Source organism: Callorhinus ursinus, unplaced genomic scaffold (genome assembly GCF_003265705.2).
Source record: "Callorhinus ursinus isolate GAN/ISIS: 27379988/994484 unplaced genomic scaffold, GSC_fseal_2.0 scaffold12, whole genome shotgun sequence".
In the NCBI taxonomy this organism is placed as follows: Eukaryota; Metazoa; Chordata; class Mammalia; order Carnivora; family Otariidae; genus Callorhinus; species Callorhinus ursinus.
The window spans coordinates 23,056,284-23,080,721 of record NW_027397074.1 but is presented as its reverse complement, the minus strand read 5'-3'; the positions used below and the strand labels follow the sequence as shown (position 1 = coordinate 23,080,721).

The following is a 24,438-nucleotide window of genomic DNA, read 5'->3' as shown; positions in this document are numbered from 1 at the left end:
GCTAGAGATAAATAGTTTCTAATGCTAGAAATAAATAGTTTAAGGAAAGGCATTTTCCAATCATTTTCTCATTTTATCTTAAGAAAAGTGTTGGAAAGAGATATGAATTTTGTGATGTCTAAACATATCGAGAATGATTGTTCAAAAGAAGGATGATTGTAAGTCAAAGCTGTAGTAGAAAAAATAGGAAGGGAAGGGAATTTTAAATGGGACCCAAAGACAAGGAAACATGTATGAATGTGGGTGTCCTCAGCCAGAGGACCAAGGGAACCAAGGGAACGAAGAGATCAGTGATGCACACAGCACATCCCATCCTCTGTGAACAGTTAATAAACTGTGAACCCAGACACATTTCATCATATTCTTACATATTTTGTATTTTTCTTCTAGCCTTGGAACTAATATCACCCAGTGTGCTATTCCATGCATATGCCTGACCCCAACTGCTTAATCAGGAACATGAACGGGTTTCCATTCACCAAATGACATTAGAGAATAATCAGGTAGAGGGACTTAGGTTATTCCCACTTTCTTTGAGCCATCAGCTGAGTCTTACTTCCCAGTACCAGAAAAAAACATTGGCAACAGCCTGAGCCTTCAGTATACCACACTTACAAAGACAATGGGCACTTGCTTTATTGACCACAAGGAAGAAATTTCACACTACAACTTTTGGGCTGTTAAATGAGACCAACTCTTTTCCCCATAGTCCAAAAACTTCCTGATTTTACAAAAAGGGAATCTTCTCAGTCTAATATATGTTTTCCTGCGACAAAATTATCTGAACTGTTACCAAAATTAGAATCCTGAACTGATCATTTTATAGGAAATCTTATTCCACGTTAGGGCTCTATGATAATATAGTAACCAGAGTTTTGTTTGTTTCTTTTTAAACAAGTCACCAAGTGCAACAACTTTCCTGGATCCTGGCCCTCACAAACCACTTCCTAATTTGCACAGTTGGTCCTACTGCACACAGGTCCAGCATTATGCACATTCACAGAGAAGTAAAAGAAGTTCAGAGCTCAACGTGAAGTTGACTTTATTATTGCTTCCCCTCTGACCTTGAGATCCACTTCGAGAAATGAGCTCTTTCCTTGTTGGTAGAATGTAAACCGCCCCCCCCCCCGAACATTGGTTACTTTCTTTTTAATTACCTAGGGTCATTAATGTTATTTTTAGTACTTTCATCTCTCCAGAACTGATATCTTACCATGATTTTCTTAATACTTGTTGAGATTCTTAGCACCCAAATGAGAAATAAGACAATCTCTCTCTCTCGAGAGAGAGAGAGAGAAACTACTACTACTTTGGAGTTTTCACCTGTTACAGCCCACATCTGCTCACTTTCATAGGCAGGGAGGTTTTTGCCTGCTTTTTCCCCTGTCAGACCTCCCATTTTCATTGTGTGCCTCACATGTTTTTGTTGGAAACTGGTTATTTTAGATAATATATTGTAGAAATTCTGGGTTCTGGTTGATCCCCTTCCCCTTCCCTAGGAGTTGGTTATTGTCATTTGCTTCTTTGTTTAGTGACTAGACCATTTTCTTCCCCCTCCACACATGGCGAGAAGCCTCTGATATTGCTCGTTGGAGGATGTAGCCTTGGATATGTACAAAGTCATTCTGGAATGATGGTCTTTTGCAGTCCCTTTAACCATCCCTTTCCTTGACTGTACCCTAAGTTCCACTAATTGCTGGCAGATTGCTCTGTTGTTTTTGGCAATGTCCTGGGGCACAAATTTCTCCATAGACTGATCCAATTAAATTCAGACTCCTTTCCAAAAATAGCTTTTGAGATCAATTTTTGAGATTGTCTGATCCCAGGAGGGCTCTTCTTAGCTGTCTGTTTCCCTGGTTCTGTCTGGTAAACTAGCCAGCCTAAGGTTTAACTTGTATCTCAAATGCATCTACCCATTGCCTCTTAATTGCTCTACACCATAACCTTCACTGTTTTGAGAATGTCCTTTGGCTTGAACCCCACTCTCTGTTGCAAATGAAGTCAGCTTCTTTGGGAAGAGATTCTGAGCTCTATATTTTATGGCCTGCTTTTTCCCCTGAACAAAATCTCTGAGCCATAACTCTGGCACTGAGGGAGGGGATAGGGGCACACTTCTCTCTGAGTAATACCCCTGCTTTCAGAGCAGGGTGCTTGGTGTAGTGGGGTCCTGCTGTAGCCTCTGGTCTATTTGGCTTGCCTCTCCCTAAGTGGAAACTCTGCTTTACATATGAATTGGGTGAGAGCGATTGGGGCCCCAGAATTTGTAGAATGCTGAAGTCAAGGTAAAGTCCCCATTCTTCAGGTTCTTTCTAGGCTGAAGAAGAGGATGCCCACCTCTCAGTTGCCCTTGCTTGGAAAGTAGGCTCTATAACAGGTAGCTAGTAGCAGATATGGACATGCTAATGTCCTGTCGCTCCCAGGAAGATACTGTAGCCTTCCACCTGGGAGCTGGTGGGAGAAGCAGCTAACTGTTCTTTGCTGCACTTATTTGAAGTAGACTTTGCTTCAAGCTAAACTGGGAAGAGAAAGGAAGAGTTCAAAATATCATAGACTCTTCCTGTTCTTACCAAGTTATAGTAAGTTTTCTTTAGTAAATGTTTTTTCATTTACTATATGCCCTTGGGATCATTTCCAGAGACTTCAAATAGGTGGGGTGTTTTTGTTTTTTATTTTTGTTTTGTTTTTTCTTAAATAATTCTCACTAGTTTTACTGGGAAGCAAATCCGCAAAGTTCCCCGTGTTGCCATGCTGGAAATGAAAACTTTATATACCTCTTGAGTTAGTCAACATAGCAATTGTTATCCTTATAACCAAATAAAAAGGTTTGTTATACCCTGTAATGTTCTTTAATCCTGGTATTTCTTTTGAATCTATTATTGATCAAGAGCAATGAACAGAGATATCCTCTTCATTTTGATGTGCTGTGGGAGTTATATTTGAAGAGTATGAATGTGTTTTTCTATTTGTCTTTCTAAACATAATGATCTTCCCTCTAATCTACCTATGGTATTCATTTGCTAGAAGAGAGATTAGAATTTGATACAAAAGTATGAAAATAAAGCAGCTAAGGGAAGATTCAGCTCCCTTCTCAAAGGAGAGTTAGGTTTAATTGAAGGAGAAAGAATATCCCAAATTCCTTTTCCTTACCATTTAGAATATCAAAAACTGTAAAGATCATCCCTTGTGCATACTCCTTCCCCTAGCCTGGGGGGCGGGGGGGAGTTAAACACAGGAGTTTATTTCCACATAAGTGGCAAGGAAAGGAGCATGCAGAGAGAAGGAGAGAGAAATATATAGATGTATCTGGATTTTCACTTTCTGGAGAGAAGCATTGGGAGGGGTGCAGTGCAAAATAAACTGAGAAGAGAAATGCGCATAGGCACCCTTGAACCGCATCTCCTGTTTGGGAAGCTAGGAGGAGACCATCATGCAACAGATCTCATTCACCGCAAGGCACCCCAGCTTTGGTGGGGGTGGTTGGCATGATAAAACAGAGAGAAGAACTGATGAGGGCAGCTGAGCCTCCCTCAGATCATCTGAGGCAACGGACGCTGAATGGAGGGCCAGGATGCCACGAGGGTCTGCTGTGGTAGATAAAGAGACTACACAGCATGGGTTGGGGATTGACTTCTAGGCCAGGGACTGGACAGAGGTTAGGGCACTGACTCCAGGTCTGGAGGCAAGGAAAGTTGAGAGAGAAAAGCCAATTATCAAGAGGGAAATGGCCCATATTCCTAGGAACATTGCCAAGCAAAGAAAACAGATACTAGTCCACCATTGACGTGCCTTAGCACTGGGCGCCAGTGCCCAGGAGGTCAAAGAACAGCAGATGTCAGCCAGCACACTGGCAAGGGCTGGCACAAGGCCAGGGTCCCTCTTATCCCTCCCCACTCCACCAAGGCCATGGGATCATGTCAACCTCACCTTTCTCCCCTCTACACTTGGTCAAGATCTTAGGGAGAAAGTGGGAGTGAGGTTTCAGCATTTCCACCCAATTTTAACTGCACATACCAACTGAGACTGTTTAAAACAAAAGACTGCACTAAAGTTGTTTATTTCATACATTTTCCCCTGACAGCCAGCAGTATTATAGACAGCTGAGGACAAACTAAAGGAGCTGCATTCTCTCTGCACTTCTAATTTAAGATGAGGAAATTCTATAGCAGCACTGTAAGTACATGAGTATGCCAGGCACATAATAAATATAATTTTTTACCTCCCCCTTTTTATTCTCACATCAGAGTAGGCATTTTTTGAATATGTATTTTTGGCTGTCCAGCATCCAAACAGTCTCTTTTGGCAGGGAGAAGAGCAAAACAGATCAAAGTAGAGTCATAGCCTCCCTCAGCATCCCAGAAACCGGGCTAGGGCGGTTCTTTCTCTGCCTGGCCGCTCACAGCTAATGCAGGGCATGTAACCTGGGTCTAGCTAAGTGGACTTCCACACTGCTCTTTAAATCTCGAGCGAGTATTGTCAGGTTTCAAGGAGAAGTAGAGGTTTTCAAAGCAGCTGTGACTTTCAATCCTGAGTGTGACTGTGAGCGTCCAGTGACAGGAAGTCAGGATGCTCGGTCTGACCAGGCTGAACAGGATCAGTGGCGTGACCTTGTTAGCCGCTGTCTCAGTCCGCCTGGGTTACCATCGCAAAATACTATAGACTGAGTGGCTGAAACAACAGAGATTTATCTTCTCACAGTTCTGGAGGCTGGGAAATTTAAGATCAAGTAACGAGCCAATTCGGTGTGTCAGAGCTCCCTTCCTGGCTTGCAGACGCCTCCTCGCTGTGTCCCCACATGGCCTTTCCTCTGTGTATGCACGTGGAGACAGACAGAGACAGATCTCTTTCTTCCTCCTCTTACAAGGCCACCAATCCTATAGGATTAAGATTCTACCAAGACGACCTCATTTCACCTTAATTACCTCCTAAAAGCCCTATTTCAGATACAGTCACAGTAGAGATTAGGGCTGCTTTGCGTCCTTCTTTTTCTGACCTAATTCTAATTCATCAGTTCTACCAAGTCTCTCATATCTTTCCAACAAATCCCTTTTCTGTTTAGGTTAACCAGAGCTAATTTTTATTGTTGGCAACATGGACCCAGACTGGCACAGATAGGAGTATCAGAAGACAATCAGGGAACTGGTGTTGGTTGTTTGCCCTAATAAGGGCTAAAGAAAATGAAAACTCAGACTCTGGGAATGAGAACCTGTCAGCCATAACAAATAGCTGGATAATTTTTCTTCTGTGGTGATCTTTAACGAAGTGTTCATTGAAAAGAAGGATTTAAGGGATCAAAGTGCCACTGCCACTGAACAGTGTGAATGGCATGAAGAATTTAAAGACACTAGGGTGAGATGAATGCTTCTAATGGGACTGGACAGCTTAAAGAAGAGATGAAAAACTCAAATCTCTGCACTTTAGCTCAAGGCATAGGCCCAGGGAATTTCTCTGGTTGTGATAAACGTCTGCACACACGTTTGCCAAAATCAAAAGCAAATTTAAATTTTGTGGGCTCCTGAATAAAAGCCCTTTGAATTGCCAGCCTCACCAAGTTGCTCATGTGAAAGTCACAGTGCTGATTAGCAAATAACGGAAAACTGAATATAGGGAAAACTACGGAGGCTCGGGAGTACCCCCAAACCACATTCTACACTAAGCCTTGCTTGACAGCAAAAGAAGACCCACCTCATTTCTTTTCGCATCTTCATCATCTTACATCAGGGCTGAGCTAGCTACAGCACTTGATCACCCCACCTGCCACACAGGGTATCACGCCAGCAGGGCCAGGAGAATAAGCTGGGTTACCTTCAATACCTAGTTAAGACAAGTAGGCTAGAAGATGGGAGAAAAATCTTTGAATATACAAGACCTGCTATTTCAGAAAAATTTCTATAGGTCTAGTGGTCTGGTAAACTTCAAAGTATATGGCAAATACACTGTTTATCTAATATGGAGAGTCATAACGCTGGATGGGCCAGAACAGCCACCATGCACATTTTCCTTCCATTTGCCAGGTGACTCAAAAGGCTTCTACCTTTAAGTGACCATACAGCTTAGAAATTATGGTCCCACTGATTCAATAACACCTAGAGTGTCTGTGGTAAATCAGACAAGTAGCTCTAAAAGGGAATCATGGCAGAGATCTTTAGATTTGAGAGCAATGATGGCAAGAATGTAGGCTATATAGGAACTCAGTGGCCTTGACTCAGTGCCCGGGCTATTGCCCAACCAGAGATCAACCTCAACGCTCAATATTGGACCATATCTTGAAAGAATAATCAGCAAGATCAATCACTTTCATCTTTTTCTATCACAGAGAGAGGAATCAACATCTTTTCACTAGAATAACAACTTATTCTGAATTTTCCTCCTGCTTGTCATGCTTCCCCTAGGTAGTGACCAGCAGAGTCACAGACTTACTGAAAACTATGTATTGTCAGTTTGGGCTGTCTCCTTCATAATTAGCTTCTCTTGGTTTCTGCCTGTCCTCTGAGTGTACTTTTTCAATCTTCATGTTGATTCTGTGAGTTACAGAATTCTCCTTTCAAGTTCTTTCCTGCTTAAATTAACTATAGTCTCCAGTGTTTAAAATTAGGAATTCAGGAGCACCTCCCCCACGTCCTACCCTTTGACCTTCTCTTATTTCTTCCATTACCTGGGTCATTAGGCAGACAATTGCTGTTAATCTTTGAGCTAAGTCAAGTCATCCATCCATTCCCACACCAAATATTAAGCACTATGCCAGGCACTAGTGGTACACAGAATTAATGTGCCTATGACCAGTGATGAGGACCTATGAGAAGGTATGCTTGAAGGATCTAGGGAACTGGATTTGTAAATGGATCTGGGAGAAGCAGTTAGTGATCCATGATTACATATTTACTTGATATCAGGTCTATAATTTGGGTATTAGTGATTTTCTCAGTGAAATGTACTTAGATCATGTACCTACCATGTGTGAACCTTGGAGTCAGATTAAAAAAAAAATCTCAGAACTGCTTTTGTGTTCTTAACACGAGCTTCCAGGCCCAGAGCCTTAGTTCCACCTCATTATTCATCTTCCTGCTCTGAAGAGGCTCTTTAGGCTACCTTAAGGTTGTATGGAATACTAAAGGGATGGATCCATCATAACAGCTTTCAAAGGACAATGTTTTTATTCCATACAAAATCTTTTACTTCTGAACTCCATCAGTACATTAACCCTTGATCTAGAGAATATGATATGTTGATTAATTAAGTGGCTAACTGATGTTTCAACAAAGTTACTAGACCATCTTCCTAAGGTATAACATTTTATTTTCCAGTATGGTACTGTGATGAAGATATAATCTCATTTTGAGCCTAAAGTTCACATGATGCTCTAGGGCCATTTTTCTGAATGTCCACCCCCCTTTATAAAACTACAGATTACAGAAGTATAGGAAATAAGACAGCGTCCACTGGTACCAAGTCTTGCTCTGCATTTCCTCTTTTCTACTGAATTCTTGTTTTTAGTTGTCATTTAGCACCCTTCTGTTTTCATTGGAAGGAATATTTTGGATAAATGAATTTATTTGACTGTACCATCTATGGCACTCTCCCTAGGTGCTTAAAAAAATAAGTTAACTTTTAGCATGAGGCTTCTGCTTTGGAATATCAAAACTGGCCAGCATCTAAGCCAGTAGAAATTTCAATGTGTAATTTAAACCAAGAGCTAAACCACCAAAGCTCTCCTGACCAATAGCTTTAAAGAAGGTTCAGGGACAGGGAAAATTTTTTTTTTTTTTAACCAGAAAATTTGTCTATTCAATACAAATAATATCTAAAAAATAAATTCTGAAGTGTCTGCATTTCTAAAATAGCCCATCTTTTTTTTTTTTTTCAAGAGACTTGCCAAGATGATACAAGGTTAATATTGTTAAAGAAAATGAATGTCCTAGGAGAGGATCCCTCAACCGCGGACCTTGTTAACAATGGGCCTGAAGCCTCTACAGTTAGTTCTGAAAGAGGATTAACACTTTAATCAAATTTCAAAGCAGAAATGGCAGGCACAGTTCAAGGAAGCAAAACATGGCAGATGTCAGTATCTTTCTGGAACAGTGTCCGTTCTTGTCTACAGAACAGAAATAAAAAATAAGACCATTGTGTGTCATCTTCACTAGGGATTTTTAATTTGCATCCAGATGCCACCATGGCTTGTCTCCAAATACCTGGCTGTTCTTTAAATAGTAAGTTTAGAGAACGAGTGTAAGGTCCAGGAACCTGGGAGCCAGTTGAAGAGCTTGAGTCAAGATTATACCACCAAAGCCTGTGTTTTCCCAACTTATCTCTAGGAGTTTCCGGATTGGCTTCCACTAGGAAATTATAACCCTAAGAACTGCCTGGTTTCATGTTAAGGTTTCAAATAAATATTTCCACCTAGATTCTCTGGAAAATGACTTTATTTGGCAATTCTGTATCAAAGAGTTGTGCTCTTGGGGGCCACCAAGGTGTAAGAAGATTTAGAACTCAACTGTATGCGGTTTAGAATTCAAGCCTTGATCATTTTCTCTAATCACTTCACATAGAAGGGTGGGGCAAAAAGGGAGAGGGAAGCAGCATGGGCATAGATAACAAACAAGGAGGTCATCCACAGTCTTTGCCAGTCCTTTGTACAGCGTGAAGTTAGGGTGGAAGGAGTGGACATCCCATTATCTGAACTCTGGACAATGAAGGGAGAACCCAGGGGAGTTCTCATAATTGTCTCCAAGATGACAGAATGAGGCTTACTTATGAACTTGCCCTGCTTGGAATACAACTTTGCTTCTGTCCCACCATCTAACACCTGCTTGGACATAGCTGATCTCACAAAAGGGAGGAAAATCTATGATGCCATCGTGCCCCTGGAGGCGTTCCCTACAGATCAGGAGGTGTCTCCTCCCCCAAGTGCCTCTGGCCAGCCATGGTGAAGTGAAGACCAGGCTTGCTTTGTGGGTCTCAGCTTCTCAATCTGTGAAATGATGGTCCGTGGTAGACATGAGCTGTCCGATACAGGAGCCCTTAACCCTGTGTGGCTATTGAGCACTTGAGATGTGCCTAATGCAACCAGGGAACTGCATTTGTACTTTTACTTAACTTTAAAAACTGATATTTGATTCCATCATTGGAAAGCTTTTAAATATGTTTGGAGCAACTGTGGCATTTGAATCTGCTGTTTCAATTGTAAATTTTCAGAAATATAATTATTGTTCAAGTATTTCCAGTGAAAATTTAGTGTCTGGGGGCACCTGGGTGGCTCAGTTGGTCAAGCGTCTGCCTTTGGCTCAGGTCATGATCCTGGGGTCCTGGGATCAAGCCCCGAGTCAGGCTCCCTGCTCAGCGGGGAGTCTGCTTCTCCCTCTCCCTCTGCTCCTCCCTCTCCCTCTGCTCCTCCCCCCTGCTCATTCTCTCCCCCACCCTCTCTGAAATAAAGTCTTAAAAAAAAAAAAAAGAAAATTTAGTGTCTGAATTGGGATATGCCCTAAGTGTAAAATACAAACCAGATTTTGAAGACTTAATATAAAAAAACAATGTGTAATATCTCACTGATAATTTTTATATTGACTACATATTATTGTTTTGATAATGTTTTTTAACATATTGAGTTAAATAAAACATATTATTAAAATTAATGATGGCTTATTATGTTTCTTTTTATTAAGATTTTATTTATTTGTTAGAGAGAGAGCATGCGCACAGGAGGGGCAGAGAGAGAAGCACACTCTCCGCTGAGCAGGGAGCCAGACGTAGGGCTTGACCCTGGGATCATGACCTGAGCTGAAGGCACTGCTTAACTGACTGGTGGGTGGGGCAACCTAGGCCTCCCTAGGTCATTATGGGTTTTTTTTTCTTTAATTAACATATAACGTATTAATTGTTTCAGGGGTACAGGTCTGTGATTCATCAGTCTTACACAATACACAGCACTCACAACAACACATACCCTCCCCAGTGTCCATCACCCAGCCACCCCATTCCTACCCCCCTCCACTCCAGCAACCCTCAGTTTGTTTCCTGAGATGAAGAGTCTCTTATGGTTTGTCTCCCTTTCTGGTTTTGTCTTGTTTCTTTTTTTCACTCTCTTCCCCTATGATCCTCTGCCTTGTTTTTCAAATTCCACATATCAGTGAGATCATATGATAATGGTCTTTCTCTGATTGACTTATTTCACTTAGCATAATACCCTCTGATTCCATCCACCTCTTTGCAAATGGCAAGATTTCATTTTTTATGGCTGCATAATATTCCATTATATATAAATACACCACACCTTCTTTATCCATTCATCTGTTGATGGACATCTGGGCTCTTTCCATACTTTGGCTATTGTGGACACTGTGGCTATGAACATTGGGGTGCAGGTGCCCCTTCAGATTACTAAATTAAGCAAGGGCAAAAATGAACTATTGGGACTTCATCAAGATAAAAAGGTTTTGCACGGCAAAGGAAACAGTCAACAAAACCAAAACACAACTGACAGAATGGGAGAAGATATTTGCAAACGAAATATCAGATAAAGGGCTAGTATCCAAAATCTATAAAGAACTTATTAAATTCAACACACAAAGAACAAAGAATCTAATCAAGAAATGGGCAGAAGACATGAACTGACATTTCTGCAAAGAAGACATCCAAATGGCCAACAGACTCATGAAAAAGTGCTCAACATCACTTGGCATCAGGGAAATACAAATCAAAACCTCAATGAGATACCACCTCACACCAGTCAGAATGGCTAAAATTAACAAGTCAGGAAACGACAGATGTTGGCGGGGATGCGGAGAAAGGGGAACCCTCCTACACTGTTGGTGGGAATGCAAGCTGGTGCAACCACTCTGGAAAACAGTATGGAGGTTCCTCAAACAGTTGAAAATAGAGCTACCGTACGATCCAGCAATTGCACTACTGGGTATTTACCCCAAAGAGACAAATGGAGTGATCCACTCATTATGTTTCTATTGGACAGCGCTAGACTAGACTACTAGACTAGCTTTTGGATTTAGTATATGCTGGAGAGGATAAGAAGCCAAAGTAGAAATTCTCCTCAACCAATCAAGAAATTTTTTTTTTTTAAGTGCAAAGGTGAAACAAGAGCCTTCCTTAGGCACCTTCCCACACACCTCTTCTAAACTTCAAGTACCTAAGTAGTATCTTCACACAGTAAAGACTTGGTGACTGCTTTGTTCTGTCCTCCCCAATGCAGGTGATTTTCTCCTTCAGTTCTCACAACTGTGCCATGTTTATGGGTAGGTAATGCCCACGTTCATGGGAGTGAAACTAGAGGCCTGGCTGAAATGGAAACACTGCACTCCCCTCACCGCACAATCTCATTCTCAGGACTTTTCCTTAAAAAATCCATAAAACCGGGCGCCTGGGTGGCTCAGTTGGTTAAGCGACTGCCTTCGGCTCAGGTCATGATCCTGGAGTCCCGGGATCGAGTCCCGCATCGGGCTCCCTGCTCAGCAGGGAGTCTGCTTCTCCTTCTGACCCTCTTCCCTCTCGTGCTATCTCTCATTCTCTCTCTCTCTCAAATAAATAAAATCTTTAAAAAAAAAAAACCCATAAAACCAATGCAGCCTTAATACATAGATTATACTCCCTCCCCACTGAAGTCCAGTGAATATTTTCTCTTCCTTCTTTCTTATTCCGCCAGCATCATGACATTCTTCATTTCTTCCATTCATATGGAACCCTTTCTTTGAGCCAGGCACCATGTTGGGCATGGAAGGGAAGGACACACAGCCTGCTCAAATGTCTGCCAAGGCAGACATTTAGATAATCATTAAAAATGAAGTAATAAAGGGGGAAATGGACTATGCCCACAGTAGGAGCGACGCCTACAAGAAGCGGAATTACTGAGGAGCTAATCCTTGACTGTTCCTTCCTCCTTTGAATTCCCAAAGGAAGAGAGACAGGAGAGAGGGCATTCCGGCCTGGGAGACAGTATGTGCAAGTGTATGGAAGCCGACGCTGTGTGGCACTGTGGGCAACGAAAGCAAACTGGTCTTTCTTGGGCATAAGAAACAAGGCAGGGGAGGGAAGTAGGGGAAGGGGGGAGCCAACATGAAGCCATTAAGTTCCCACTGATAAGATATGAAGAGGAGAGGAAGATCAGAGAGCACTTCAAAACTATCAACAGGTTGTGTACATTTCTTCCTCCTCCCTCCAGAGCAGCTTACGCATTACCAGCAAGTTAAGAAATTCTCATTCTCCCAGGGCTCATTACAGAACTTAGGAGCTTCAAAGATACCTGTGGCATCATCTTTGTCATTCAACAGCATTTATTGGGGGCCTTGTATGAGCCAGTCACTTACCCACTATAATAAGGATACAGAAGACTGGCTCCTAACTAATCTCAGGAGGTCACGGGCAGTCCAGAGCGTATTAATAACAGGCAAGGCAGAGGTAGTCTGGCAGGGAAGCATAATTTTTTCCTTTCTTACTACGTGGGAATAAAAAACATGTGTTTAAAATGTTTTGGGGGTAGAGATACCCTGCTCCCCAAATCAGGGTGTCCTATTCTCAGCCTTACTTCTCTGTAACTGATGACTTAAATTTGTATTGAAAAAATAGCATTCATAGGGACTTCAGTCCTCAATCTTCCTGGTTTAAATCGTTCTCTGGAGGGTTTCTCAGAACAGGTCACTACGATCACAAGTTAAGAGGATGTTCATTATAGTACATAGTGCAGAAAAGAGACTTAAGCTTCATTTTAAAGAGTAAAGTGGTAACATGGCAAAAACTGAATGCACTGGAACTCCACTGGATACAGAACACACTGATGCTCTGAGATCACTCGTTTGAATATTGTTACATTTTCTGTAGTCACAATATGACTTAAAAAATGGCATTCCTCCATATGCTATGGGCAATAATACGCTATGGATCTTACATACACCACATCCAAGAGCCTCACTGTGTCATAAAATCCAGTAGTTCATCATTTCCTGCCTCTGAATTGGCTCAAGCCCCAAATCAGAAGCCAACTCAAACCTGCCACGCAGTGGATTCCCACTGCCAACCGCTCGCTACGCCCTCTAGTTCTCCCTCCGCCAGCTCCCTTCACACAGCAGGTGAAAGGCGAGCACCGGGCACCATTGTCAGCCAGGCAGCTGGGCGACCGTGGGCAGCCAAGGCTCAAAGAAGCATCTGTGGCGAGAGGACAACTTGCTGAACCCCAGTCTAAAGTTCTGCCAGTCTGGACCCATCGGGTGTTGTTTAATGTCTAGAGCTACAGTAGCTAGCTTTGAGTTCAAATCTGAATTGTGGAATTTGAACCATCGAAACACCCATCACCACAAAAAACCTCTATGAATCTTGTTAAAAAAACAGGAAGAATTTCTGCCAATGGCTGAGAAATAAATTCCTTCTTTCCTGCTGCTTGGACCACAGCATAATGAGGGCGCCCAAACGCTCTCTGCAGTCATAAAACGGAATGCCCAGGCTTTTTCTTTTGATGTGTTCCAGTTTAAAAGTTGAGAGTCCATGCCTTTTCATCCTTAATTTATCTTCCCTTGTAAATATGTCTGTACCCCTTCCAATACCTGAAGTCTACACATTTTCAAAATAGAATTCACTCCTTCTCCTATTTCACTTGTATAACTTTATGTTATGGGTCAGATTTTTGGCTAAATAAACATACCTCAGGCTACAGCTCTGCAAATACCTCTGGCAGCAAATTAACTCAAACAAATGTTTTGGTTGGGTGGTGAGGTTGTTTTTTAATAATCTTTCTGATCTGCCTGGAGGTCCAAGGATAGGCTAGGTGAACTCCCAAAGGCTTTTCTAACTTTGTATTTTCTGCCATATTAATAGGCAGTTCTTGAAGTCTGTTGAAGTGACTGGTTTAAAATTTCACCACCAGAGGGTGCTACTTGTTTGCTTCTAATAATCATTTCACTATCAGATTTGAAAGATGGAAGCCCTGTCACCAAAGACTTGTCCCCGCAGCAGCTAGCATTACCCAGGAAAGGTTTCCAGAAGACCTGTAGGGAGTACTCTACTTCAAGGCACCAGATTTCACTTTGCTTTGGATATTATGTGTTTGGAACCAAAACTGAAAATCTCTGTAGCTTGCACAAACCAAACTGCACTAATACGTGTATTTGCTGTAAACCAAGCAAGGCATTCAAATCATTTTTCATTCTCTTGGCTTCTGTTCAGTATTTACTACATAACAACCATGACCCCAGAACTCTCCCATCCTCTTCACCACACCAACAGTAAAATACCATAACGTAAAAAGAGAATTTGCTTGGCTATACCGATAATGCTCTTTTCCAAGGATGCCACCTCCTCTTATCCTAAGTATATATCTCTCCCTCTTCTGCTTACATGTGATTCCTTATTTCTAGGGAGCATTTTATCAGCTTCAATTTCTCTTAGTGTATTTTTTGATTGGCTGGGATGTGCATGTGAATTTTCCACCTGATGTTTTCCGGTACGCATGAAGAAGCATGGAGATTTTAACCGATTTTAAGTTTTAAATAAGAAACTCTAATGTGTTGTCATCTGAATGGCAAAGTTAATCAGGGGTCAGCAAAGTGTTTCTATAAAGTGCCAGATTATAGTAAAGATTTTTGGCTGTGTGAGCTGTGAGTGCTCTGTCATAGCTTCTCAACCCTTCCATCACAGCAAGAAAGGAGCCACACAGACTACAGACACGAATGACTGGCGGTGGTAGTATCCCAAAACACTCGATTTTGAGGAACAGGTGGTGTGCTACCGTTTGCTGACTCCTGAAAATGATGACTCATAATGTATGCACTGTTCTTACTGATAAAATTCAGAAAAGTTTTTAGCATGTCACCCTGTGATGATTTTTCCCCTTCATACAGTTCTGACAAAGTGTCAGCTAAGTAATCCATTTTAAAGTTCACGGGTCCTTTGGAGGAGTACCACCGGGCTCCCTGTCCAGAGCTTTCAAAATCTGGGCCAAGGGAGCCTTAGATTTTCAGCGCATCATTATGTTTCTGTCCTGGGAAGATCTGCTATGGTAAGATATAAAATCAACAAGAAGGATAGAACACACTGGCAATTTCTCCTAGAGATAATACGGAAAGCAAACAGAAGACACAGTTTACCTTCAGACTGATGTGTAGCTAGAGGAGTCTGGGTCTCCTTGGAGTAGGCCACCACCTCCCTGGGCAGGAAATCCACTTGGGTAACCTTCGACACACCCAGCCTGTGCAGTCTCCGCCTGTAAGTGACAAACGACAAACGTTTAAAGAGGGAAGGCATTCCTTACAGAAGAGCTATCAGTAATATCACACAGGACCATAAACTAGGACTGGCCTTGGGCTGGCAGCTGGAACATGTGGCTTTCTGGCCCACTTTGGCCCCAATTTGCTGGTGATGTCAGGTAGGTCCCTCATGCTGACCCTCAGCCTTTCTATCTGTAAAACAAAGTCTTGGTCTGGCTCAGAGGAGACCCCCTTCCATTCAGAGCACCTTTGATTTCACTTGATTTAAATTTATAAAGGGAATTTTCATTGGTAATACGAGGTCCTAGCTTCTTACGTGTGATGGACAAAGAAAAAGTAACGATCATCAAGTCAGAAGAAAAGAAAGATGATTTCTTAGTGGAGTAACATGTTTGCCATGATAGTATTGAGAGGATCATGCCAAGGGGGGAGTAGAACACTTCTCAGTTCTCCAGGAAGGAACTAACACAGATTAGCATGTGGATTTGTTTAAAGACATTGCTATCGCATAGGTGAATGAAGAGGATGCTGGGCTAAGAGTAATAAATGTTTAGCCTGGAATTCCCCAAGTAACTATGACCATGTGAAAAATCATTTCTGAATATCTATGTCACACTTCAAGCGTTTTCAGATGTCTTTGACATCTATCATGTCATCTGTCCTCATGACACCTCTGTGAGGCATAGGGGAAGACATTATCACCATCTCCTTTATAGATGAGGAAAATGAAATGCAGTGTAAGAGACATGTGCAAGTATATACAACTCATAAATGGTAGAATGAGGGCTAAAATACTGTTGGCCTGAGTCCTGGTCCAGTGCCTTTCCCACCAAGCCGACTCCTACCTAGGGTTCTTAATGGTGATTTCTGAGCTACTGCAAAAATCTGAAGTACCTCCCACGTCACCCAGGAAACATACAAATCATGGAGATGGCAGAGCCATCTACGGGCTAAGCCCATAGACTCTAGCCCCCCACTTCCAGGCTGTGTGTGTGATCTTGAACAAGGTACCCAACCTCTCTGTGCCTCAGTTTCATCATCTGTAAAATGGAGATATTACTAGTACTTGCTATTAGGATTGTTACGGTAATGTATATGTACTACATGCATATACTACATATATATTATGTGTACATATGTGCATAATTTACACACATATATCTTAAAACAATTTCTGGAATACTATTTTTTAACAAATTGATTTAGTATTAGCATGGGACATATTCTACCATGTTTCTTAAAAATTTCTAGGCATACAGTGTGTGTGTGTGTGTGTGTATGTGTGTGTGTGTGTGTATGTGTGTGTGTCTGAGGGAAAGAGGGAAAGGTGAAATAAACACACAGCTCGATAGCTCATACAGGGAATCCCAGCTACATTCCCTAGCTCTCTATCACCCGTAGAAGCACATTCTATTCATATTATTGTTTTTAATTATTACTAGCAGATGGCACAGACTCATTGTACTTTTAGTTCTAGTAGTAATAATAAAATGAAAGACAATACATGTCACAGCTAGAAATTTCCACATATGATTTCCCAAGCATTCTAGGAACATAAAATTTTCTTCTTCTCTGTGAGTTACTCAAACAAGGTGCTATCTAAGATGTGCACAGAGCAGATACAAACAAACGTGGGTTTAGAGGATAAGCCTGCTTGGCCAACTCTAAAGTCTCAACAAGCGCCACGCAGCCCTGGGCCCCACAGACCTCATTCACTCCAAAGTCTGGGCCCCCAAGGAGGGTCAGGCTGGGTTCCCTGCACTCCAGGAAGCCTCCTCACACAGAATTAGCAGAAAACAAACAAAACATGCTAGAAACAAAGTTGCCAAACAAGGTAAAAGGCTCAAAGTTTCAAAGTAAGAAATTCAGGGATTAGTTTAACATCAAAGAATGTTTTCTTTCCTGAAATGGGTCTTTCTTGAAGCAGGTGAAAAAGAAAGCATGGATAGACACCCCAGGACTCCTTGGGGTGCTACCTCTCCTGCTGTTTCATAGCCCAGAGCAGCCTTCTGAAGTCCCAAGAGGTCAGGCTCTGTCACTCAAGTGAAGAGATGGAAAAGAAACATGTGCTGGTATTACATCCCCACCATTTCAATTTTTTTAAAATTTTTTAAAAAATATTTTATTTAAGAGAGAGTGAGCAAGCAAACAGGGGCGGTGGCAGGGGGAGAGTACAGAGGAAGAGGGGGAGAATCTCCAGCAGACTCCATGCTGAACGCGGGGCTCAATCCCACGACCCTGAGATCATGACCTGAGCTGAAACCAAGTCACACGCTTAAGCAACTGAGCCACCCAGACACCCCATTTGATCCCACCATTTCCAGTGGGGTCACCCCCAGCATGAAGAGATCACCCTGGATCCTAGACTTCTATGGGCATCCGTGTGAGGCACTAAAAGGTACCTATACCTGCAGGCAGGGATTCCAGGGCTTCTAACTAATGGGACATAAGCTGGAGGCCTATCTTGTTGGGTAACCAGCAGCAGACACTGGAAATAGGAAGCAGACATAATCCACCATGGCAAATCAAAACCAACTGGTAAGACAGTATGGCATAATGGTTAAGTCATGTACTCATTGAGAAACGAATTTCAGTTCAAATCTATGCTTGGTCACTTACCAGCTGAATGGTAGGTAAAAGCTTTGGATAAGTGACAAACCCTACTAAGCCTCAAGCTTATCTGTAAAACAGGTACATATCATTGAGTGGTTGTGAAGAGTGAATGAAGTTAATATTTGTAAAAGCACTTACTTTTGTGCCTGGCACATAGTAAGCAGTTCCTGGCCTAAGCATCTCTACTATTAATTTATCTTTTTGACTGATGATCATAACATTTATATTTGTTTTAAAAAATCAGAGAAAACAGATTTATAAGTGCTCTAAATTAAAAATTCTTTAAGATAGATTTGGAGATTATCTCTGTCAAGGAGACACTATAGTTTTGCATAGCTTTGGCTGGTTAGAAGACTCTATTTGCTTTTCCTTTAACTGAAAGTATTATCACCCTGAAACCTCTCTGCTTTCAAAACCTATCTTGTATAAATGAGCTTATCTCACTAAACAAAATATTTTCTTTTCTCAATAGTTATCGAAAAGTTTCAACCAGTCCCTCACTGACACTGTTTGTGAGCTCCCAACTCCACCCAAACTGTCAAGAAGACATAAAAGCCTAGCTCTGATCACGTGGTTCTCCCAACGTGTCCATCAGCTGATACATCTATAAACTTGTGAGTGACTTGGTCTCAGATTTTAAAGATTTTTTTTTTTTTATTTTTTAACAGAGAGAGAGACAGTGAGAGAGGGAACACAAGCAGGGAGAGTGGGAGAGGGAGAAGCAGGCTTCCCGCCGAGCAGGGAGCCCGATGCGGGACTCGAACCTAGGACCCTGGGATCATGACCTGAGCCGAAGGCAGACGCTTAACGACTGAGCCACCCAGGCGCCCCCTGGTCTCAGATTTTAAAGCAATCCCTTGCAACACTTCTTGCAGGGTAATTGATAGATTACTCTATCTGTCCATGCAGTCTTCAGATTGATTAAGCTGCATTTATATCAAATGTTTTTATTCTTTGTGGCCTTTTGCTGTTGCTTTAGTAACTGTGTGGTTATAATGCATATAAACAGTTTTCATATATTATCTTATTTTATCCTCAGTACAACTTTACATCATATTCTGATTTTACACCTGAGAAAACTGAGGTTCAGTGGTGTGAAGTCATTTGCTCAAAATCACAAAGGTAGTAAGTGACAGGCCCACGTCTTGGCTCCATCAAACATCAAGTCCAAGGACCATATTCTTAGAAACTGTTCTGTTGACCTTGTCCTCCTATTTTTTTCCTAGTGCCTTATGAGCATCGCCTTAGTGAGGCGCATTCTTAAAACCTAATATAGTGGCAGGCCAAGCACATGTGATAATTTTATAAGCATGAGAAAGGATTCCTGAGACATAGCCAGGCCTGAAGTATTAGGACATAATAGGGTAGTGTTTGCAAGGTGAGTACCACACAGAGGTTCCCAGTCCTCGCTGGTTCCGAAAGACTGGCCAGGAGGTGGCACCCTGCCAGGGCAAAGACCTGCCTCTTAGGTGTGTTCTCTGAGTCCTCAATTCTTTTTTTTTTCTAATTTTATTATGTTATGTTAATCACCATGCATTACATCATTAGTTTTTGATGTAGTGTTCCATGATTCATTGTTTGTGTATAACACCCAGGGCTCCATTCAATACATGCCCTCTTTAATACCCATCACCAGGCTGAGTCGGCCCTGGACCCATCTAAGGGCCTGCACGTCAATGGATCTAGAATCCATCCATTTATACAACCCTGTGATCAAGGCCTTCCTCAACTTTCCTTTTTGTAGAAAAATATTTCTATGATTTTATTGGCTGACAAAATTGGTACAAACTATGTTTAAGAGATGAAGTAGCCGGTAGTTATTTCCTTTAAAAGTATGAACTTTGAGGGCACCTGGGTAGCTCAGTTGGTTAAGCAACTGCCTTCGGCTCAGGTCATGATCCTGGAGTCCCAGGATCGAGTCCCGCATTGGGCTCCCTGCTCAGCAGGGAGTCTGCTTCTCCCTCTGACCCTCCCCCCTCTCATGCTCTCTTTCTCTCAAATAAATATTTAAAAAAGTATGAACTTTGAGCATATTTATTTTTATTCAAGATTTACCAGCTCATAATTCTTTTATACAAGGATGCAAATTAAACTGCTTAGCAAAAGCGGGGGGACCCCATCGTAGAACTGATGCTACTATGATTCCTTTTCCTTCTAAGTAGGTTCTTTAGTCCTGGCTCTGGGATAGCTTTGCTGCCTGCCCAGCCCCCCTCCTGCAGAGCTCATCCTCTTACCACTGTGCGGGCAGATACGTCTGCCACAACCCCTGGTCTTCTCATGTCATACATGGCTGCAAACTTACTCATCCTGTACTGATTCAGCTCTATACCCCGGTCCTCCGTTCAATGTCAGGTACAGAACAGGCACCAAATAAATGTGAGAGAAAGGAAAGGAGGGAGGAAGAGAAGACTAGAAAAAGGAAAAGGCGGAAGGCATCACACAGAAATGTACATTGAGCCTTTAACCGTCAAATGCCATGGTGGACATGGCATTATTATTAAATTATACTCTGTATTTTTCACCTTGATAATTTATTCCAAAATAAGAGGCTCTAATAGAATTTTAAATGTACTGAATTAAACATGTATCATGTTCTAAACAACCGTAAGAAAGCAATTCAATGTCACTTAAGAAATACAATAAGGCCTCTCAATATTTGGATTCACTCTGACCACATTTAACAAATCTAGAGAGAACCCGAATGGGAGAAGTCCTAGAGCAGCGGTTCCCAAAGTGTGGTCTCTGACCGTCAGCCACAGCATTGCTTGGGAACAGGTTAGAATGCAAATTCACAGGCCCCACCTGAAACCCATGGAACAGAAACTCTGGGGGCAGGGTCCAGTGATTCCTATGCTCACTAAAGCCTGAGTACCATTGAGTTAGAAATACTGGGTAACGTGTGGGAACACAGATGTCACTATTTAACCAGATTCACCTGGGCTTCCCCAATCCGTAGCCAAATCCTAAAGGATGAGGTCTTAGTCCCACTGAAAAGGGAGGATGCCCCTGGACCGAGCTTGTAGAGAAAGCTCTATGAGATGGGCCAGGCGCAAAGATGAACCAAGATGAGCCAGAGATAAGAGGCAGGCAAAGGAGACTGCAGTGTTCAACATATGAAGGTACTGGCGAGAGTCTGTCCTGGATCTAAAACCAACAAGTCAGGCAGGGGATGCTAGAGACCCTGGGCAAGGAACCACGATCCCTCACAAGCTAACCTGGTATAGTCCTGGGGTGACACGGGGCCCCATGGCGGGGGTGGGACTCCCCACTAAAAGTCCTGGAAGTTTCTTCTCCACCTGCCCCTGTCAACCTGCTGAACCAGCTGGCTGGGCAAAGCCATAATGCACCAAAATTGAAATATTTCTTCTAAAAAGAAAAACTGGGTGTTGATAAAGAATAAAAAGTGAAGCTATTTGAAGTTTGAGAAGGTCGTTTGCTGGCACTTGGGATGTAAAAGTTCCCAGTTCACCACAAGCACAGTCCGTTCTACCCAGGTTCTGCCCATTTGTCCTTGGGTTGGACATTCTGAATCCCCAGAAGAAAACTACTCCCTTCCCAGTATCTCTGGGCCCATTTCCCTTTCTGTTGCTGGTTCAGTTGAGATCTCCTGTCTGTCCAACCATAGTAAGGTTAGCGTGGCTTTGCTAATAAACTGCTTACAAAATTTCGTTATCCAAGAAAGATAAAACTCCAAGTGTGACCTGAGCATGGTCTATGATTTCTACCAAAGCTGCAGAGAGTCAAGGTTATACAGACTTACCCCCAAATTGAAGGATTCTGTCCTATCATTAACAGCATAAGAAACATGTACACAGACACTGGAATTCTCACATACTCTGTGGCTCCCATTTCAAAGATGAGTGAAAGTGGAAGAAAAACTTTACTGATATTTTTAAATGTGATTAAGACTTTAAACATTCTTTTTAATCGTGAAGAGAAAAAAATACTTGCAAAGAGTTATCTACCAAAAGAAGATACCCTGGTTTTGTGCCTATGTTCTGAAAAGGGATCCATTCTTTTCAAAGCCACGGACCCCAAAACTTTGGCTCCTAAAGCCATTGCACCTGCGACCTGAAAATATGGAGACAGTCACTGTTTTGTGCCTACATGTGGAGCGTTAAAGCACACCCATTAGATTTCAAAGAAATTACTATCTCGTTGCCTTTAAGAAAAAAGAATAGAGAATAAATAAAGAAATAAAGAATTTAAATGAGAAAATAATTTTGACAGGGCAAGGATCTGGTGGAGTGGTTATTGATGGCAAGGGGATCAGAGCCCTTTGATCAAAGACTGAAGATGAAGGGTATCTTAACTTTTTATTGAAATAAAATTCACATACTATAAAATTCCCCCCCTTTTTAAGTGTACAATTTCGTGGGCTTTCATATATTTACTAAGATGTGTAACCATCACCACCATTTAAGTGTACAACTTTTTCTTTACCCCTGAAGAAATTCCATACCCACTGGCAGTCACTCCCCATTCCCTCTCCCCAGCCCTCAGCAGCTACTGACCTACCTTCTACCTTCATATAAATGCAATAATACAGGATGTGACCTTTTGTGCCTCGCTTCTTTCACATAATAATGTTTTAAGATTCAGATAGCGTGTATCAATATATCATTCTTTTTTATTGATGAATAATATTCCACTGTGTGGATATACCATATTATATTTAATTCATTCAACTGTTGATGGACATTTGTATTGTTTCTACTTTGGGCTATTATAAAAAATGCTGCTATGAATATTTGTGTACAAGCTTTTATGTGTACATATGGTTTCAATTCTCCTGGAATTGGATTGAATTCTCTCAGAATTGACATATGCCTAGCAGTAGAATTGCAGGGTCAATATGGTAATTCTATGTTTCACTTTTTGAGGAACTGCCAGACCGTTTTCCAAGGTGGCTTCACTAAAGTTATAATCACTCGCAGTGTACAAGGGTTCCAATTTCTCCACATCTTTGCCTACCTTTATTATTAGTCTTTTTATTATAGCCATCCTAGTGAGTGTGAAGTGGTGTCTTGATGTGATTTCAATTTGCATTTTCCTGAGGGCTAATGACGTTGAGCATCTTTTCATGTGCTTATTTGCATTTGCATATTTTCTTTGGAGAAATGCCTATTCAAGATCTTTGCTCATTTTATTTTTTTAAAAAGATTTATTTATCTATTTGAGAGAGAGAGAGTGCATGCATGGGGGGGAGGGAGAGGGGGAGAGAATCCCCAGGAGACTCCCTGCTTAGTGAGGAGCCCAACACAGGGCCTCAATCCCACAACCTGAGCCAAAATCAAGAGTCAGATGCTCAACCAGCTGAGCCACCCAGGTACCCCTATTTGCCCATTTGTCTTTTTGTTGGGTTGTCTTTTTGTAGTTGAGTTACAAGAGATTGTTTATATATTCTGGATACTAGGCTCATCAGATATATGATTTGCAAATATTTTCTCCCATTCTGTGGGCTGTTTTTTCACTTTCTTAATGATGTCTTTTAAAGTCAAAAGTTTTCAACTTCAGGAAAGTCTAATTTATTTATTTTTTTCATTAGCTGCTTGTACTTTTGGAGTCATATCTAAGAAATCATTGCCCAATCCAAAGTCATGAAGATTTATATCTCTCTTCCTCTAAGAGTTCTGTAGTTTTAGATTTTACATTTAGATTTTTGGTATGAGTTAATTTTATAGATGGTATGAAGTAGGGGTCCAACTTCATTTTTTCTGCATGTGGATATCCAGTTGCCCATGCTTAATTTTTCTTAATATTCTGTAGCAAGATTGAGCAGGAGGGCAGGGAAAGGTTTTGTCATGAATATTAATCCATACTGATAGCCCCTGGCCCCAAGCAGTAGCCAAATCTGACTGTAGAAGGATGGATTCAAGAGAGGGACTAAAAGCTTTCAATGGTTCATGAAAGCTCTCAGAGCACTTGAACCTTCTTCCATCACTGCTATGAGCATCATCAAATTCTTCCTGAATCAATTAGTTACAATACAACACATATTCTCTCTGATGTTCTAATTTCAAACCACAGTGAATTGTATATAACAAACTTGATGTTCCTGCCTTTCATATTCAGGATTAGTGGGAAAAATTGCATAAAGAGTGCTGTATTATCTCTAGTGGACTCATAAAGGAACCCAACAATATCAGAGAACTGGCTTCAGATAGCTAAGTGAGATGGCTGTCATGAGAATTTCACAGATACCATCAGCTAATTCTTAAAGATCTGTTTATATCAGAGTGCACGACTCATTTTGTAATTCATCATCAATATTGGGAAGTAAAGCTGCAAGACAGAGCATAGTAGGATTTTTTTTTCTAATGTCACAATGCAAACGTCATACGAAGATACAGAAAAGCCAGAGTAAAAGTATACTTCAGGCACCTAAGAAACTCTACAAAGTTACAAACTGTGAATCACAAAAGGCTCTCAGTCATAATCTTGGAATAGCAATCTCAGAGTGTTCAGTGACTGGAAATCATAATGCTACATGTATATCGATTAGACCCAGTGGCAGGACAGGAGTGACAGTAGATAAGGTGGCAGTCAGAGCTTAGGTCAAAAGCCAGTACGTGGCCTCAAAAGCCAGGAAACCAAAAAGGGTCACAGCAATAAGGAGAAGTCTGGA

The 24,438-nt window shown here is 41.6% G+C and overlaps 1 protein-coding gene across 4 annotated transcripts in view; it reads right to left on the bottom strand.

Annotated features, from left to right (window-relative positions):
* Positions 1 to 24,438, bottom strand: part of DYNC1I1 (dynein cytoplasmic 1 intermediate chain 1) — a 306,473-nt gene that overhangs the window by 214,267 nt on the left and 67,768 nt on the right. For all 4 annotated transcript variants that reach the window (XM_025872919.2, XM_073898848.1, XM_073898846.1 and 1 more), the window contains one exon: positions 15,078 to 15,193. In XM_025872919.2, coding sequence (XP_025728704.1) covers positions 15,078 to 15,193 — 116 coding nt within the window. The remainder of the gene's footprint in view (positions 1 to 15,077; positions 15,194 to 24,438) is intronic.